We start from the raw sequence: 18,399 nt of genomic DNA on the forward strand, positions 1-18,399 counted from the left end.
AGTTGTATTAAAACTACTTCTTAGTGTGGTCTCCTGGGTATGCTCTGCACCCACGAGGGTACTGGGAGAGCACCCCTCTTTCCTCCGAAAGCCCCCAAGCAGCACGGTTGCAGGCTGATGGGTGGCCCTCCACCCGCCACGGGACACGGGTGAGGGTAAGGGGACAGAAAGCGTGGAAGCGTCGGTCACGGAGCCTGATCCCAGCTCCCCGCAGTCCCTTTAGTGCTGTGGCCTTGCAGGTGTTACCCAAAATGCTGTAAAAAGCCAGCGTCTCTCAGAGGAGGTCACGGATTCCAGCCTCGCCGAGGGCAGACAGGGAGGACCCGTGGGAAGTAGCAGCGAAACTCATTCACCTACAAGGAAAAAAAATCACAAACTGGAGCAGGTTCTGTCTGGTTTTAGTGGGGGTGGTGAACGAGAGATGCTGATAGAAAGAATAATGGCCTAAATGTGTTTTTAGAATAACTAGTCAAGGTGGTCTTCCACACAAGACAAGTAAAATAAATCCTAATTGTAAGTAAAGTAAAATACAAGCCATTCAGATGGTTTAAGTTTACTTGTGGAATAAGCAATTGTCTGTATTTTAATTCAGACTCAATAATACGTAACCTGTAAAAGTGTAGCTTTAGGAAAATAGGGCTCGGGAAAAATAAGGCTAAACAGTTCGGGAGGTGGAAAAATTACAAAATCCAAAAGCATGCCTTCTCACTGCTCGTCATATTTGCTTCTATATTATGCTGATATTTTTAAAGATTTACTAACGTAAATAGTTACTCCGTATTATTTCTACTGTCAAATGCAAACACGAGACATTAATGCTATAAGTCTCTAATGGAGGAGGTGAAGTATATCTAGGAATCATGTTTGCTGGAGCACTAAAATACTTTATTATAGGAGGAAATCTTTCTTTTTTAGCAGTGCATTATTTATGTTAACATAAGCTGGGTCTCAAAAGGACTGGCCTTGGGGTCAGTTAAATATTTGGAGTAAGTATCGCAGCTTTCATATGTGAGGAATACCAACGGAGTAGTGTTCCTTGGCGTTTTTGATTAACCTGTTTTGCACATGGAGACAACAGGCATGGGGGTTGAAGAGGACACTCCAAAGTGCGTAAACGACAGTAAGTGTAACAAACAAATAGATGACATGAAAGAAGCAGCAGCATATTCTTATATGCTCATCTTAAGCCCTATATGAACACTAAGATATTAATTTTTCATTTCCCTTTTGTGTCTATTGCTTCTGTATTTCCAATCTGGTTTTTTGTACTGCATCTGGTAAGAGGCTAATAACACTGGAACAGTGCATGGATTCTTGTATTCCCATGCACTGATTGTAATTATATTTTAGTTACCATTTTAAAGTGGTTTCTTTCACTTTTGTCTTGTTTTCTTTGACTTACTAACAGCGTTTTCCAGTCTGTGTCATGTTAAAATGCATAAAGTAATCAGAATTCTCTGCACACATTTCTCAGGCTGCTCACCTGGCTTAGACTAAGGCCAGCCACATTCTGGTGGCAATGATATTTAAATTTAATTTCAAAGGCTTAATTCATGGATTTACATAAGAGTCCTGAAAATCCTACCACAAAATTCCCACATTTTTTCTTTTTAGTTGGTCATATTTCACACTGAGCTTTCCTTATGTTTTTGAACATGGTTTTCTTTTCTCCCTTATCAGTAGATATGCAAGCTAATGCTATGAAATGTATAGGCAGTTTTCTAAACGCTGTGCCACGTTAACACTGGCAAGAGACGTGCAGAAGCCAGAAGGGTGGTAATATCCTGAAGCATTTCTACTAATCTGAACAGCTATCAAAGCCTTCACTGAGATCTGCTGAGGTTAGAAACTGAGTTTCTCCTTCTTTCTCAGCACCTTCTGATGTACCTGATTTTACTGATATTGGGCAAGGTGACTGCTTTTCCATCTTTGATTTTTAAGATATTTTACTGCTTGAAAAGGAAGCCTTAGGAACTGCCCCTGTGTGTTTGCTGGTTGATCAGGTACCGCAAGGGCAAGAGGACTTAACCCTACTCTGCAGGGACCGTCGCCAGGAGCAAGAAGGTGCTCCCTTTCCAAACCAGTTTGGGCTCTGTCGTCTCAGCTGAGCCTGGCAACAGTGGGTGGCTCTACTCAGTGACAGAAACTGCTGAGGTTTCATAATGTGAAAAATCATCCCTCCCCTTAGATTTTTGCCGTGGAGCTAACGGATGCTAAAATAGACGGAAAGCTTTTGGTATCTCAGGGAGCAGCTCTGCACTGAGAGGAGGTGGCCGCAGCAGGTGAGTGCGTTGCTGGCTGGCTCGGCAAGGACAAATTTAGAAACTTGGACATCTGGGGATTGCAGTTTCCCTGGGAAAGGGAAATGAGATCGAAACACCCAAGGCAAAGCTCCCATGTTCCTTTACATTTAGGGCCAGCGTCAGCGCCTTCTGCTTGGGCTGCGGCTGGACCCTCGGTTTCGGCCGTGGTGTGCAAGGCGGCGCGGGCAGCACGGGGCAGGGGTGCGGCAGCCAGCAGCGGCTGAAGTGAGCTTGTTATCAGGCTGCTGAGCGATGATCCAGCTGGCTGCGGGAATGCGGTACGGGCCTGAGAAGTGTGAGAGGTCAACACGCTGGCAGACCTGCTTTCTCTGAGCCTGGCTCTCACCTCTTCTCGCTCCTTCGTTCTTGCCATGTTAAAAAGTAGCTTTCCTTTAACACTGAACAAGAAAAGAAAAAAAAGAACAATTAGGAAAAAACACTGTTTGAACCCTAGGACAAGTGTATCAGTTTGTTTTGTCCTATGGGTCAAGCATACAGTCAGCTCCCACCTTTCCTAGTGCAGTTTGCAGCTAAGAGATTTAGAGAACCGCATATGCCCCTGCACTCCCAGCAATCCAGGCGCCTGCATTCCCCTTCTCCACCTCCTCCTGGGCTCAGAACGCTGCTCTCGGCTTTCCTTTTGCTCTCCCATTTGACTTACTGCCTGCTCTCACTGCTGCCTTTCCTGACCATCAGAAACTTCTTGGTGAAGGCCAGGCGTGTCACACAGACCTGAGCTTCCAGGTCGGGAGAAGGCCTTTGTCTCCTAAAGAGAAAGAGGAGGGCAGTCCCGGTTCCCTGCTTTGACACACGCTTCCAGTTTATGTGAGTCATTTTGACCCAGAACCTAAAGAATTTTAGTTATCTACCTCCTCATCTGTAAAACAGGGACAACAGCACTTTCCTCCCTCACAACTGTTTACTGTTAAAATACTCTGTTAAGAAGATGTGGAAAAGCCACCTTTCAGTGCTCCTATCTACCTATAGACTCGTCGATGGCATCCTAAATTTCAAACAGTTCCCAAAAGGCTTAACGAACAGGCACGCTCAGGAGCATTTGGCTTTTACAGCACTGGGCAGCTCAACTCCTAGATCACGCAGAATCTCAGCGTTCCTTTTCGTCCTCCCTCTGCCAGGCTCAGCCGGCTCGGAGCACACCTCCCAGCTCAGGCTTCACGGCACGCGCCGGGAGGTGCTTTTACCCACCTCTGGTGTCGTGAGGTGCACGCTTCTCTTCTGACTGCCCTAAGGACTGGTGCCTTAACGCGGCGGCTTTGTTAGCAACGGGCATTGTATAGGGACTTCAGTCGAGCGCTGTGAATTCTGCCGGGTAGCATTAACAGTAAGTGAAAAGTAGTTACAGGACTTGCTTGAGGCCATTCGGTGGATAAAAGAGGCAGGTCCAAAATCCAGGCCTCCCACTTACTGCTTTTTAAGACTTGTTCTCATGTTCCTAGTGGTCAAGGTTGATTGTTGATACATTTGACATCAAGCATAATTAAACAGAGATCATATAGTGTCTTTGCGCCAATGAACAATTTATATCACAAATGTTTTCTGTGTGTAAACTTCTTTACTGAATATCTGCAGTTTTGGGGAAGTTTCTTTCCTGAACTGATGGATGCAAACGCTTGTTCAGGTTTCAGCAAATAACTGTGAGCCTTCAGACTTGTTTTTACTCCTCCGTCTTAGGGACGCTTCCTCAAACTCTCTCTTTGCGTGCTGCAATTATAAACTGTGGGGCAGAGAAATTGCTCGCTGAACTGAAAATAAAGGAAAAAAAACCCCACCTTTTGAGGTGATTCTCTACAATGAAACATGAGTTATATGAACTAACTTTACGCTTATAGTGTCTTCTTTGCCAAAGTGCAATGGCATTCATTCCTTCCAGACATCTGATGATAGGAGGTTTTAATAGGTCAGGGCTAAATTCTGCTCTCAGAGTGATGTTGCTGAGTCCTCCTGGCCCTAAACTAGTTACAGGGTTTCACTAGCGTCACTGGGAAAAGAATCTTCCTTTGAAATCCTGCAGATGAATAGTAGGGCAAAATGATTATGAAAATGGGGGGGGGGGGGGGGGAAAAATACATACTTTATTCCAACACATGCGAGTTGAAAGTTCATCGGATTTTTCCCCATTAACTTCAATGGAACCAGGAGGCTTCCAGTTACCTTCAGGATTTCAGAGCAGTAGTTCTTATCTCGGGATTCTTTCATCAGAAGATTTGGGAACAGCTGTATAGTTCGCATTTTAAACTGCAGATCCTCTTAGGATGAGGCAAGAGCTACGGGCAGAAATAACCCTTGATTTTATACTTGAAATAGCTCTTCCTCCCGTCTCTGATGCCCAAGAGCAGCAGGCTTTGCGTGCTGATAAAGACCTCCCTCAGCAGCAGTCACCCCGCCAAATCCTGCCTCAAAGTCGGCGTGTGTGCGTCTAGGTACGTGTGACTAAGCAAGCAAGTGCTTTCCTACTTCAAATTACTTTTGCTGCTTTACCAGGTAGAGCAAAAGGGAGTATGGTGGAAGCTGTTGAAGATACGGACTGTCCTGGAGACAAAGATACGGGCTGTCCTGGAGACAAGCCCCCGCACGACATTTATTTGATCCACGAGCGGGTGCAGTCCCGGTGCGAGTGGTGGAGCTGTACAGGGCTACCGCAGCCGTGGGCAAACGTTCCTGAGGGCACTGCTGTTCCTGTGCTCCCCGGCCTCTCCCCGTCTCACTAAATCTGCATTTCCCTCTCTGATCCGTCGCAGTGAAGCCGTGACTGGAGTGGCTGTATGAAACCTGGAGCTGTAGGTGCTGAGACCTCGGATGAGCAGACAGAGTCGTAATTATGTTGTCTCTTTAAGCACAATTTAGGAAAGTATGAGGATTGCGTTCTTCATTTCCTGATCGCGTCGGAACTAATAGGACTAGTTGTAGGAACAATCCCACGCAAGCACATCGGTAATGTTTGTCTGTATTTTTCCGTGTGTACCCCATTTCCGTGGAGGTCTGGTATGCAGACAGCTGTTACCTCTAGATGAGTTTTGTACTTTTGTCTGTATTACAGGTTCCTGCGCTGGGAAATTACTTTTGATATAAACCCCGTCGCCTGTGCTGCCATCCGTGCCGACATCTTGGCAAAGAAAGATAGTTTCTTACTCCAGCGTGAAGAGGCAAAGGGCACGACAGCCTGGAACCATTTTGCCGGTGCACTGACATTTCACCAATGCCCAAAGTGGGCCAGAAAGGACAGGGTTTTTTTTTTAAAAGTATGCCTACAATGGGATTCCTAAACCTCCATTTAATTAATCACCTAATTTAAAAGAAGCCTAAAGGCTCTGAGGCTCAAACCTGGCTATATCATCCCTTCGGCTGCATTTGTACTGGTGAATAAAATGTGCCAGGCGCCCCAGAAGGACTCCCCGCCTCAGCCCCAAGCTGTCACCCCCGAAGCAGGGCGGCCACCCCAAACTCTCTCCTGGGACTGGCCCCTGCACCCCTTGTGTTGTGCCCGAGTGCCATTCGGGACGCTGCTCGCAGGCCTCGGCCAAAACCCTTCCAAGCGTCACGCCGACGGATTAACAGAGGCAGTAGCAGTTTCACAGATCGTGTGCCAGTGTTGGGGCCTGTTCTCTGCCCGGTTTAATTTATGCGTGCAGATGTTACTGCCTGTGTTCAGATCTGAGATTCTGGGCCATATATAAGGAGGTAAAGAAGATACATCGGGATGTTGGGACAGAAGAGGTGGTATAAACAAATGCCGAGGGCAAATGAATAGTTAAATTCAAAGACGGATGAGAGAATACTATTTTTTAATCATCTTCTGTAACTTCCAGAATGACACTGATTCTGACCCCATGAGCAAGGCAATTAAAATCAATGGATATACTAGATGATCAAAACCCAGTATGAATAGCATAATTAGTTACTCAGGGTGTCCGATTTCCTTTTTTGTGTGAGAGAATGTGATTTTGATCTGCAATGAAATATCTTATAATGTATTATAGGGCATTTTCTCCAAGCTGAGAGGCTATTTGATGGTGCAGTTCATTATTTCATGGCTGTGGTAATCCAACTGAAACTGTGGGTTTCTGTGTGGCAAGTCAGAAACGGTAGGTTGCTGGTGCTTCTCGGTAATGTTTGGGTCTGTAGATGTTCTGTGAGGCATTGCCAGTTGTTACTGTTCAAAATTGCTGAGAAACTTTTGTTAAGCAGATTATGGGTAGACGTAACTGAGATCTGTGGTCCCAGGTACAGTTCTAGGGGCAGGTATGTGCAGAGTTTTCCGTCTTGCTTCGGGAGAAAGGGGTGAGTACTTGCCTCTGCCGCGTTGCCCCCGTGTTGTCGTCTTAGTCACGGGAAAGAACCATTCATTAGTGGGTCTCAAAAGCCCTGATGGCTTTCCCGGAGGGATGCTCTTGGGACTCAGGGTTTGAGGCAGGAATTGCAGAACCGGTGAGGGCACCCCCCGGCTCTGCCTCCAGAGTCCTCAGTCCAGAAAATATCCTGCGATCTGGGCCGGGACAGGCCAAACCTGCCGTCCTTTCCAACGGCGACGGTGTCTGACCCACCCGTGAAGGAGCCCGCTGAGGAAACCCCTCGGCGGGCTCCATCCCGCTCTCCTCTGGCAGGTTTTCCACAGGGCTGGGGGGCAGCAACCTGGCCCCGTGTTTTCAATAGTAAAGTTATGTGGGGAATGCGTTAGGGGTTTCATGTTTCAGTGTAGGTTGTGGGTTGTGCGGCAATGAAGGGGTAGAATCCGGGCTGGCTACTGATCTTAAGTACGCCCTTCCAGATTTGGCCGCGTTTTAGCTTTTCTGAAAACGAAAGCGTTGTTTATACACATGTTGTTGTTTAAGAGAGCTCAACGAGCAATTTTGTTATCCCGGCTGTATTTTTGTTGGTGCGGCGACAAAGCGAGCGCGATTAGCGCTGGGGGGGTTCGGCTTCCTGCGCCCTGACGGGAGCGAGCCTTTTCGAGAGAGCGAGGCCAGAGGCACCCTCACACGCCTGCACTGCTTACCGGCACGGTACGAAAAGCCCCGAAAGCCACTTTCCCCGGGTCAACCTCCCCCCCCCCCCCCCCCCCCCACCTCCGCGACCACAACGGCGGGGCCGCGGCGGGAGGGCGGTGGGCGCTGGCCGGGGCCGGCGGACCCCCGCGGCTCGCCCCCTCCTCGCCCGGCGAGGATGCCCGGGGAGGGCGGACGGAGGTGGTGCCGGGGCTGGGCGTGGGGAGGCAGCGCCGGGGAGAGGGAGGGAGGTGATGCGGGGGAAGCGGCCGGGAACTGCAGCTCGGCGCTGCCGCCCGCCTCCCCCCGGCGCGGCCCCGCTCCTCCGCCCGCCCCTCGCCCGCCCGCCGGGAGCGGCTCCAAGCGGGACCGGGGCGAGTTTGGCCGTCTCCGGTCGCGCCATGGGCTTCGACCCGTCTCGCTTCGCGGCTCCGGTGGCGGCGGAGCTGCAGTGCAAGCTGTGCGGGCGGGTGCTGGAGGAACCGCTGTCCGCGCCGTGCGGGCACGTCTTCTGCGCCGGCTGCCTGCTGCCCTGGGCGGCTCGGCGGCGGCTCTGCCCGTTGCGGTGCCGGCCGCTGGCGGTCGCCGACCTGCGCCCCGTCTTGCCCCTCCGTAGCCTCGTCCAGAAGCTGGAGGTCAAGTGCGACTACAGCCCGCGGGGCTGCGGCCGCACCGTGCGCCTGCGGGAGCTGCCCGCCCACCTCGCGGCGTGCCGCTACGGACCGCCGCCGAGCCGTCCCGCCGAGCCGGAGCCGCGGAGCGGGGTCCCCCTCCCCGGCCGCTCGGGGCGAGGAGGAGGAGGCGGCGGCGGCGGTTCGGCGGGGCGGCCGGCCGGAGGGCATCGCTGCCTGCGGGGGCTGCGGAACGGCGGCGGCGGCCCGGAGCCGGGTCCCGAGGTGAAGAGGGAGGCCCTGCGCTGGAGCAGGAGGGAGAAGTCGCTGCTGGCGCAGCTCTCGGCGCTGCAGAACGAGGTGCAGCTGACGGCGCGGCGGTACCAGGCGAAGTTCGGCCAGTACGTGAGCCACATCAGCAGCATCACCCGGGACCTGGCGGGCAGCCAGCCCGGCAAGGTGAGCGCGGCCAAGGAGGGCAGCGGGGCGGCAAACCCCCCCCCCCCCCCCCCTACGCCTCCGGTCCAGCGATGCTCTCCCCGGACCTGCTTTTCGCCGTGCCCAACTTGGGAGCCACCGGCCGAGGTGACGGTGCGAGCGGTGTCCCCGAGGGGGGGGGGGGGGTAGGAGCCGGCAAGTCACCCCCGAGTCCCCGCCGGGACCCAGCCCGATCCCCCCCCTCCCCGCCCCCGCCGCGCATCCCCCGGGGTGATGGAGCCACCAGCCCCGACGGCGACCGCGCTCCTTGTCGGTCCCTCTTTCGGCGGCCGAAACATCGAGGGCGGCTGGGCGCTTGCTTGGCCGGAGAGGATGGGGAGGGGAGGGGGTGGCAGCCGGCGAGGGGGTCCCGGTTCCTCCGGGAGGGGTGTTCGCATTCCCCCCCCCCCCCCCCCGCCCCGCCTCGCAGGGACCCGGCTGCCCTGCCTGCTCGGTTTGCTGCAGCTGGGACAGAGCTGAGGGGCATGGAGCTGGCTTTTAACTCCTCTTTGAGGAGCCGGGAAGTTGTCTCAAAAAAAAAAAACGGAGCGTAAAATTATTGTGAACTTGTTGGGAACGATGGTGGAAGGACCACAAAGTCTCTCTCGTTTGGTAGAACGGAGTAAGAGCTGACGCTGTCGATAGCAGAGACCGGTGCAGTGCTTCGCTCTCTCCTCAGGTCTGATGGCATTGCTCAGATAGGGACTCGCCTCCTTTAGGCTAAATAAACCATCCGAGAGCACTGGTGAGCTGGCTTAACTCGCTGTAAGGGAGCTGATTTTTTTTTTTTTTTTTTTGAGCGTTAACTCCTGGCTGTAAGATTGCTGTGCAGGCTGTGGCACTGCTGGTTGCAGCCGTGGTGAGGAGCGTTTTAATGCAACGAATTTTTCTTCTTACCCAAATCTTCACGGACCCTTGGGAAGCAAAATCCCAAGTGGAAAAGGTCTGAGCAGCCAAACTTGCTCCTGAAGCAATGTAGCGTGCTGGGCATCTGACTGCTGCACGGGAAATGGGAAAGGGGATGCTGTTTGCAGGACACCTACATGCCTAGAAACATGGGTCTTCGTGGTGCTGAGCAACTTTGTGTTTGGAGACTTGGATATTTAATCTTTTTCTCTTTTTTTTTTTTTTTATTTTCCTGATTTCCTTTGGCTAGCTAATGCATGAGGCGTAGGTTGCTGGCTCTGGGAGGTGTGCTCATACATCTGCTGCGTCCCTTGGCAGATGGGGTAAGGTCATATGAAGAGGGGCAGCAGTGACTGTTAAGGAGCATGGGGTGTGCGAGAAAAGCAGTGGCTGTAGAAAGGGAGGAGAGAGATCTGGATTTTCAGTAAGGAGTTGGCAGGAGGTGTGGGGATGGGCGTGGAGGCATCACTCCTCCTGGGCAGGAGCGGAGGATCTGCCATTGCTGAGCAGTGCCAGTAGGTGCTGCTGTGTGTACTGCTGCGCAGAAACCTCTTCTACAGATGGGACCAGGGTAATGGAGAAAACAGGCGTTTGGAAGAAAAAGTATCGATAAAGTAAAAAACGTACTTCGTTAAAATCAAAGGTATCGTGCGGCAGTAAAGCATTTCACTGTCGCAGTTAATAAAACGTGGGCTTCAGCGTTAAGCGTCGTATTTTGAACGTTTAGAAAGGTATACCTTATTTAGGTGTCAAATTTATGTTAATCAACTAATTTATAGAGACCGGCAAACTCAAACACCTAACAGTGCTGCATGAATACAGATTTTTTTTTTTGTGGGGAGTATGGCCTCTGAAATGTAACTATGATCATATGTGAACAAGGTAAAATAAGCTAACTCGCTGTGCTAGACACTCGCAATATTTTTTTGCTCGTAATTTTTTTTTAGAAAATTATTTACCTATTCACTGAAGGAAAAGGTTTCTTTCTCTTTTTCATTTTTAACTTTGACTCCATCACTGTTGTCGAAAGTTTGCTTCGTATTTTAAACCTTGTTTAGAAAAACCTACTTTTTTACAGGCATGGTTTTGGATTCTTTCTTTCGGGGAGAGAAGTGAAACGTTGGGATGAAGAGTAGGGTTTCATTTTCTGTGTGTATCTTCCCTGAAAGTTGCTATGAAATGTGTACCGATATGACTTTGGGGTCTGAACACTGTAATGTGGTGTATTTTAACCTGTATGTTTCACGTCTGTAACGTTGACGCACATAGGGGTTTTCAGCGGTGCTGAGCATTCCTCCCACCAAAAGCCTGCACTTTTTTCTGTTCAGCACTGAAGATAATCGGGTGTTACCTGTTACCTTTTAGTGGCGTGTGACTTCTCCTTTGTTTTTTTTTTTTCCACTGCAGGGTCTTTTGTTATCTTTTCAGCCTAATTTCCCTTTAAGCCTTATCTTACGTATTCTCCAGCTAAAAATCTTTTGTACATTAGTGCTTTCACTTAAGATCTTCTTTTTGAGAGTGTATTCTTAAACAATATTTCACCTCTTGCTTTTTAGGGAGGAGAACCCAAACCATTAACGATCATGCTACACCGAGAAAATGATACTTTGGGATTCAATATTATAGGAGGACGACCCAATCAGGTAATGAGAAAAGTAACTGTAGGTTATTTTGACCATGCTTTCTGTTACTATATACACTGTTAGTAATTAAAGAGTTACTTTCGATGACAGTAGGTATGGAATCAGCTCCGTACATAGAAGAACTGTATATTCTCAGGTGTTATTAGAGTCATTGTTTTGAAGACATAATCTTGTGAGAATTGGTTTATTCTCATTTTTCAGGAAAGGTATTCCCATTTTTTTTGCTTTAAAACTTAAGGCTGATCTGCACTTAGTTCCCATGTGAGTAATATGTATTCATGCAAACTGTTCAATGGAAATCTCTGGGACTACTTATAAGAGTCATTGTTGCAGGATTAAGCCATTGGAATTTTTGGAAACAGCTTGCCCTTTTTTTTTTTCATTTAAAGGAGAGATGAAAATTTGCTCCTGTAGCTCAGATAGTTTAAGCACATGTGCAGCTCTCACATGCCTGCTTTCAATTTTTCTTTCTTTGTGAACTGAAACAGAGTTTTCATCGACCTTGTATCTTAAATCAATCTAGTCTCATCAGTCTAGGTTTAGAAAGTTCATTGGAAACCATAGAATATGCATAAGGATTGCTAACCCCCCCTAGAATATGCATAAGAATATGCTTTTTTTTTTTTTTTTTTTTTTTACTTCATCCTTCCAAAAGCATTAATCAGGACTGTCATTACATATGAAGGGTAAAGAAACCTGTTAAACTGGAAAATTAATAGTTGATTAAAAAAGGCTTGGTAATAATTATGCACTGATCAGGTTCTTGCTACGTGGGAGAATTGTAACCTCCTACTATTATTGAGGAGGGGAATGGGACCCTGCATATTAGTTTGGCAATCTTCTGCTCTAAAGCTATATTTAGCGGTGCCAAAGAGTCTGTTCCCATTAGCCTAAGAGGTTCACTGTCTGTGCTGCAGAATTACTGCTCCCTGTGGGTAAATACGAAGACCAGCAGTTATCAGATGCTGGTGCTATAAATCCAAAGCAAGACTTTCTTCAATTTTTCTAGTGGAAGGATGAGACAACAGGTGGCTATAAGATAAAATACACGTGCTTTGATTATATCCATATTTTGAGTATACCAGTAACGAAGTCCAGACAATCTTTAGTTTGGATTGCAGTGTGACTTCTGTTATTTACAGCTGTAGGAGAACTGCAGGGAAAGGGGAGCGTGGTGTTCAGCTTTCCTGGGATGGCAGCTGAGCTTCTCTGAAGTACTTACATGCTGACAGTGCATATGGGAACAGTTTTTTGTATTACAAACTGTTAGGGTTTTTGAATGAATATTCTGGAAGTTTAAGGAGTAAATGATAAGTATATGAAGGTTCATAGCACTGTCCGTGGAGAGAACTGCTGACCGGAGGGAAGGAAGTGGTCATGGTCTTCCATCAACACTGATAGCTGGAGATGGAGAATTTGGCGGAGCTGTCAGGCAGAGCTGGGTCTCAGGGTTTTTTGAGTCTTTGAAATTTAATTTGGAAATTCTGTTTTCTTTTATTCTCGTTGTGATAAATGTGTATACCACAGACGTTTGACTGGCAGTTCCCAGATATCAGTATAAGGTCTCATTCAACATATCTGGAGCCAAAGGATATAACAGGATTGAGTTGACTCAAATAATGAAAATAAAAAACTCTCCTCAAAAACTTAAATAGTGGAACAGGAATTGTTTGGTAACCAGACAAAAAGAGTTCATGAAGGCGATCTGCACATTCGGGTTGTTCAGGGAAAAAGTGCCCTTGGGTGAAGCGTCGGCTCTTGCAGCGGAAGAGCAGAGCAGTGGTGTCATGACATTAGTCACCTACGTGGGCATGTGTTTCTTCACCACGCGCTATTGGTGTTTTATAAAGTACAGCGTAGGTTTTTCCCATTGGAAAGCAGGTGCCTCTTGGTGACCCGAGGAACGTACACCCATACTTTCCGTTGGCTGTGTTTCGTTGCAGTCCATAATGGGCTTCCCCGCTGTCCGCCTTCTACCTGGAGGGAGGAGGAGAGGAAGGGAACGACTCACCACAAGCTTGTCTTTTATTTTTGTCAGCAAGGGACTCGTTGACTCATTTCGCATGAGGTGATTCATTATTCTAATGGAGCAAGGCCGCTTTGATGCCCGCTTTTGTCCTGGGCCCCAGCCCCGGCTGGCTGGAAGGACCGTCCCGCGGAGCAGGCTGCGGGGGCTGTCCCCCCCAGCCCGAGGACACCAGGGCAAAGCCGGGCTGGAGGGAGGTGCGTGCCGCCGGCACGGCTTGGGGCTCCTGCGGTCACCCGACCCCGGGCTCAGGCAAAGGTCGGCTGCACCGACCGTCTCGGTAGCTGCCCTCCGTCCCCTGCCGCGCCGGGTGCCGGAGCTCTGTGTGCCACGTGCTGCCTTTTTGGGTCTGGTGGATACCGGCACGTGCTACCGATGGGGACCACGAGCCAGACTGAAATATCCTTCTTCTTACCGGGTCATACATTACTCTTGAAAAAGCCAGCGAAATGTCTTATGGAAAAAAATACGGGTTTATGTGGGCGACGGTACTGTAATCTAGCCTTTTGTTTTCTTAAGGGAAAAAACAAACTGCGTCCCTCCTGCGTTTTCATTAACGGCTATTATGCTGCTTTCATCAGGGTTTCATTTCTTACTGCTTAGATGGGAACTCGGTGGAGGTCTGTTTGTTCATCATTTCAAAATATTGCTGGAACTGTTAATAAGTTTCCCTTTTGCTTCTTACCTGACAGCTGTGAGTCTCTGTGACAAAAGGAAAAAAAAAAAAGGAGTTTATGAAACATTGTGTTGAGCAAATATTTGTTAACCTGAAATCTACCTGGGTTGAGTCTCCATAGGACAGTTGCCACAGACTGTAAAGCATGGTTTACAGCGGCTCCATTTTTTGTTATGCATTTATCATTTCCATAACAGAAGAAATATAAAACATTTTCCCCATGAGCATATAGGACCTAGACCTAGAAACCTGTACACACATGAATCATGCTATTGGCCAGGGATTCGGCCAGGGATTTACCAGTCACAGAACGAAAATAAGCATCATATAAACTGCTATCCAAAGCATAAATCATCTGGAAAAAGATGCCTTCATTTATTGCTGTCTAGGTTATTATTTGTATGAACACTTAAAAATACTTTAGGTAGGCAGTGTCTGCTTGGCATTGTTTCTTTATTAATAATGATTTAGAACTGTTTTAAACTATCATGCGATGAAGTAATTTTAGCACGTGCAACAACATCAGGTGTATCGTTCCAGCTGTGGTAGATAACTTACCTGCTTTAAGTTTGACCTTCATGCGAGTTGTACTTAGCAATGTGTAAAGATCAACTGGAAGCGGGTTCTCTTTTTGTCCACAGCTGTATGGATTTCACAGTTGAGCAAGTTCTCAATCTCCCATGTGAACAGGATTTATGAGGTTAACCAATTCCAACCAAATCCTATCACTGTTACATGCCAACTAACTAATGCCACTTTGTTCCTTGGAGCTTTATTTTCAAACACGGAAAAAAAGTTTTCAAGCAGCAGTACTGCAGGAGCCCTTTCCCTCCTGAGAGAAGCACTTGTACATCCATTTTTATGAGTATCTTCCTCTGTGCATTTATGTACTAGTCACTGTCTGCTGTGAAGTCTGAGGTCTGCTTTAAATATTTTAGCTGGGATCTGATTACCATTGCACCCTGTGTCTCATTTAGACTAAAATAACCAGAAGTAAATGGATAATCTTATAAAAAATGCTGGAATAGTTCATTAATTCTGTCCTTTTGATTAATGACTAGTTTGTGTTAAGCAAGCAAGTTTAAAAAAAAAAAAAATCCCAAGGAGCTTAATGCTTAGTTAGAAAAGCAAGCTGCATATTTCAGGTGGATTTGCATTTTTCATTCCTGCTGATTTTAGTACCATCTCATTTCTTGTACTAATGTGGCCCTTTTTGCAACTTCCCTATCGCCTGGTACAGAACAATCAGGAGGAATCTGCTGAGGGAATTTATGTGTCAAAGATTTTGGAAAATGGACCTGCAGACAAAGCAGAAGGCCTGCAAATTCATGACAAGATTATTGAGGTAAGGAAAAAAAAAAACCACCGGTGGATTAGTCTGTTATATTATCAGATTAATCAAGGATTTGATGGTTTTTACACTAAGTATGTTGTAATTTTCCTCTTTTGCTGTGTCTAAACATGATTCTTGTACATGGAACTGCTCGAATATTTCTCAGATATGAAGACACATGATGGATTTTTCCAACAACTAATAAACGTATTGGTCTTGGGCTTAAGCTGATTTAAGCGAGGCAAAGGTGTAGACACTGAAATAGCAACCAAGAGAGGCATTTTGTATTTCTTTTCATTAACTTGAGAAAGAAGGCAAATGACTCTATGGAAGTTCACAGGTTTAGTGAATTGATTTTGCCCTGGGTAGGGGGTATTACTGGTGTGACTCTGGGACACTGCAGAGAAGCTGTGCTGGGAAGCAGTGCCGTGAAACTTCTTAAACAATTAGAGAAAATACTTTCTGCTATATGATCAAAAGTAGATCATCTCTTCTTCTCACCAGGACCAATATAGCTCTTTCCCAGTCATGTAATATGCTGGCATGGATATTTTAAAGTTTATTCCTGTGTTGTATGCAGTCTTCTCCTGTAAAATAACTGTAATTTAAAAATTATAGTTATAGGTTGCTGCCTAGCCTACATGTGTAACCATAATTAGCCCTCTAAGAGGTCTCGAAGGAACGGTTTCAAACGGTCGCTGAAATAGATTCCTTAGGGTGCTGTCAAAACGGCATTTCGCATCGCAGCTCTAATACAACTCTCTGAATGACAGCACGTGCCAGGAGCTGCTGGGTTGGTTTAGGATACACCACTCCAGCCTCGGGTTTAGGGGAGCCTTAGAAGCATGGTGTGAACTTGCCAGTTGGACAGGGTTTTGAACAAAGACACACGAAACAAGTGGACTGGGAGACAAAAGCAGAGTGCTGCTGCTGGCTTCTTGCATTATTTCGCTGTTAAGGACTAGAAACGTAAGCCAAGAGCGTTTGAGTGCTGGCGCTGCTCTTCATGTTGGGAGCCTAGACCAGTGTGCAAAACCAAATTATACTTCTTGTAAAAGAAAGCTGACGCTCTTAGCTGGCAGGTACATGTATCTCCGGTAGAAACCAAGCTGGCGGAGCGGAACTGAACTTGCAACATAACTCTTATCTCCGTAAGACATACAAAAAGCTTTCGCAACCCATTTTTTTTGTAACAGCAGCCCTATGCTGAAAAAAAATCTGTTTTCTTCCGACATTACTATTTCGCATACCATGTTGTATTTTCTACAGACTGACCAGCTATATAGTTTTATGCATTTGCTCAACACTTCCTGCTTTATTTTATTGTTCTTTTATAGTGCCTTGATTTTTAGGGCAAAATGGAGTGGTTTTGGAGGAAGGAAGAATAAAGTCACAAACCAGCATTTATTAAACGTGAGGTAATTTCTCAAAATGCCACCATAGTTGGTGCTTGATTTTTATTTTGTTGTAAAATTCTGGCTGCGTAAGATCATACTGAGATTTAAATCGCTACTGAGAACGTACAGATTTCAGTTCTATGTGAAACTACAGATCCAGTCTAGCATAAGTATTCATACAGCTCTGAATGGAGCACCCGTTGCACCGTATTAATGTACAACAGCTTTGTATATAATTTTTTGTATTCAGGGAAGCATTTAAAAATGTTCAGGGTTAGGCCAAATATTCTGCCAAATGTTTCAGTGTTTCAAAATTTGTTAGACTAAAATAAAAAGAGGAGGAGAAATGGTTAACATTAAGACTTTCTAAATGAAATGCAAAAAAGTAATTATTCCTCCATGGTAGATACAGGAAGCAGCTGGAGGTAAAAGGTTGAATTTTTGCTTGCCCATACATAGCTATCGATGTCTTCTTGCACCAGTATGCCCTGCCAGCACTGCTGCGGTTTGTTGTGAAGGATCGGTATGAAAGCTTTTGCTGTGAGGAAATAAGTCGGATGGGGCAACTGTTTCAAAAATGTTGGCAGATACACAGAATATGAGCTTTGGTGAAAAGTTGATAGGAAGTGGGACTTATTATTATCGCTTGCTTTTCACTCATTTGGTGATCTGATCTAATGGGTGATGTTTTATGAGACCATTTTTCAATAATCAAGAGCAGAAGGGACCGATGTTGTTCGAAGAGCTTTTAATAGCTTCAGTCAGTTGTTTGGCAATGTGATGCCCGGGGTGTTTCTAGCAATGCGTAGCTAATGGGATAATGGACAGAACTATCCCATTAAATCAGGAGAAAATCTGTTCTCAAGGCGTGTTGCTAAATAAAGAAGGTAATTTGTTTCAGTGCTTTATCAGATGTTTAACAAATGTTAACTGCATGTGGTTGACTACAGTGAGTTGTGCACATTTCAGATGACCATCTCGTGGGTAACCTAGTGCAGCAAATGGATTTCACAGTCCTATGGCATTGGCAGCTGGGATTGGGAGCCAAGCCTGGCAGACATAAGTAGTGCTGCCTTTTACTTTATATACGTCATTACCTGTGGCACCAACTTTGCCAAATAATTGTTACGGTATTTGAAAGGGTGCCAAGGGAAGAAATCAGATTTCTTTCGTAAGGTTATTTATTCTAAGTGTAACAACGCCACACAAATGACTTGAGTACCTGGAGGGTTTTGAGATCAACGTGCCCGGCTTATGGGCCGCAGAGCCTTTTCATCACCTTCATCTGAAAAGGGATGGTGTTTATTTGGGCTTTACCCTCTTGCGAGCGTATTTCGTGCTTGAGGACCTGAGAGCTGGAACAGATGCGGGTGGGCTGGCAGGGTGGTGGTGGGTGAGGGTGACGGGGAGAGGTGAAGGGCGACAGCCCCAGGGGCTCTGTGTGAGGGGCTGCCGCTCTTCAGAGGGTTCGGTCACAGGGCCCTCGCCGATCGTTTTCACTGTTCCGCTGAGGAACGGGAGATTTCAGGCATAGCTTTACCCTCTTTATTCAAAGTTAACTCCTCTGTGAGAAGAGACTTGTTTATGGCCTGTAAAGCTGGCTTGGGACAGCGATGTGCACAAGCAGCATTTTGGCGATGTGTACTTTCAGGAACCCTGTTACAAGCCAAAAATGATCATTATTTGTTCATCAAGGAGAAACTCTTCCTCGTGAATTACTTCTATGTAGCAGGTTCCTCCAGATGTCATGGTCTTCTGCTGCTTTCAGAAGTTTTTATCCAGAAATCTGGCTCCCTAATTTAACACAGTGCAGCATGTGTTCCGGGACTAAACACTGATCACATGCTATAAAAAGCATCTCATAAAACTGGATGCAGCATCAATATCTGTGACTCCCAACATGAAAGCCTTGGATATGAGCAGTGGTATAAAGCTGCCAGACCTCTAACTTTCAGATCTCTGTCTTCTTCCTTTCCACCCTGCCTGTGAATTCCGAGAGGAGGAGGCAAGCAGCAAGCCATGCA

At 47.0% G+C, this 18,399-nt stretch overlaps 1 protein-coding gene across 5 annotated transcripts in view; it reads left to right on the forward strand.

The window, feature by feature from the left end:
- PDZRN4 (PDZ domain containing ring finger 4) overlaps positions 1-18,399 on the forward strand; it is a 281,627-nt gene that overhangs the window by 22,132 nt on the left and 241,096 nt on the right. Inside the window, exons 1-3 of one of the 5 annotated variants that reach the window (XM_030016054.1) lie at positions 7,705-8,376; positions 10,857-10,943; positions 14,886-14,990. In XM_030016054.1, the coding sequence (XP_029871914.1) occupies positions 7,708-8,376; positions 10,857-10,943; positions 14,886-14,990 (861 nt within the window). In that variant the 5' untranslated portion in view covers positions 7,705-7,707. Of the gene's footprint in view, positions 1-7,704; positions 8,377-9,009; positions 9,140-9,160; positions 9,338-9,925; positions 9,944-10,856; positions 10,944-14,885; positions 14,991-18,399 lie in introns of those variants that run through there. The other 4 variants (XM_041123915.1, XM_030016055.2, XM_041123916.1 and 1 more) reach the window with 4 other exon arrangements.

The sequence above is a fragment of the Aquila chrysaetos genome, chromosome 5, assembly GCF_900496995.4.
Source record: "Aquila chrysaetos chrysaetos chromosome 5, bAquChr1.4, whole genome shotgun sequence".
Taxonomy (NCBI): Eukaryota; Metazoa; Chordata; class Aves; order Accipitriformes; family Accipitridae; genus Aquila; species Aquila chrysaetos.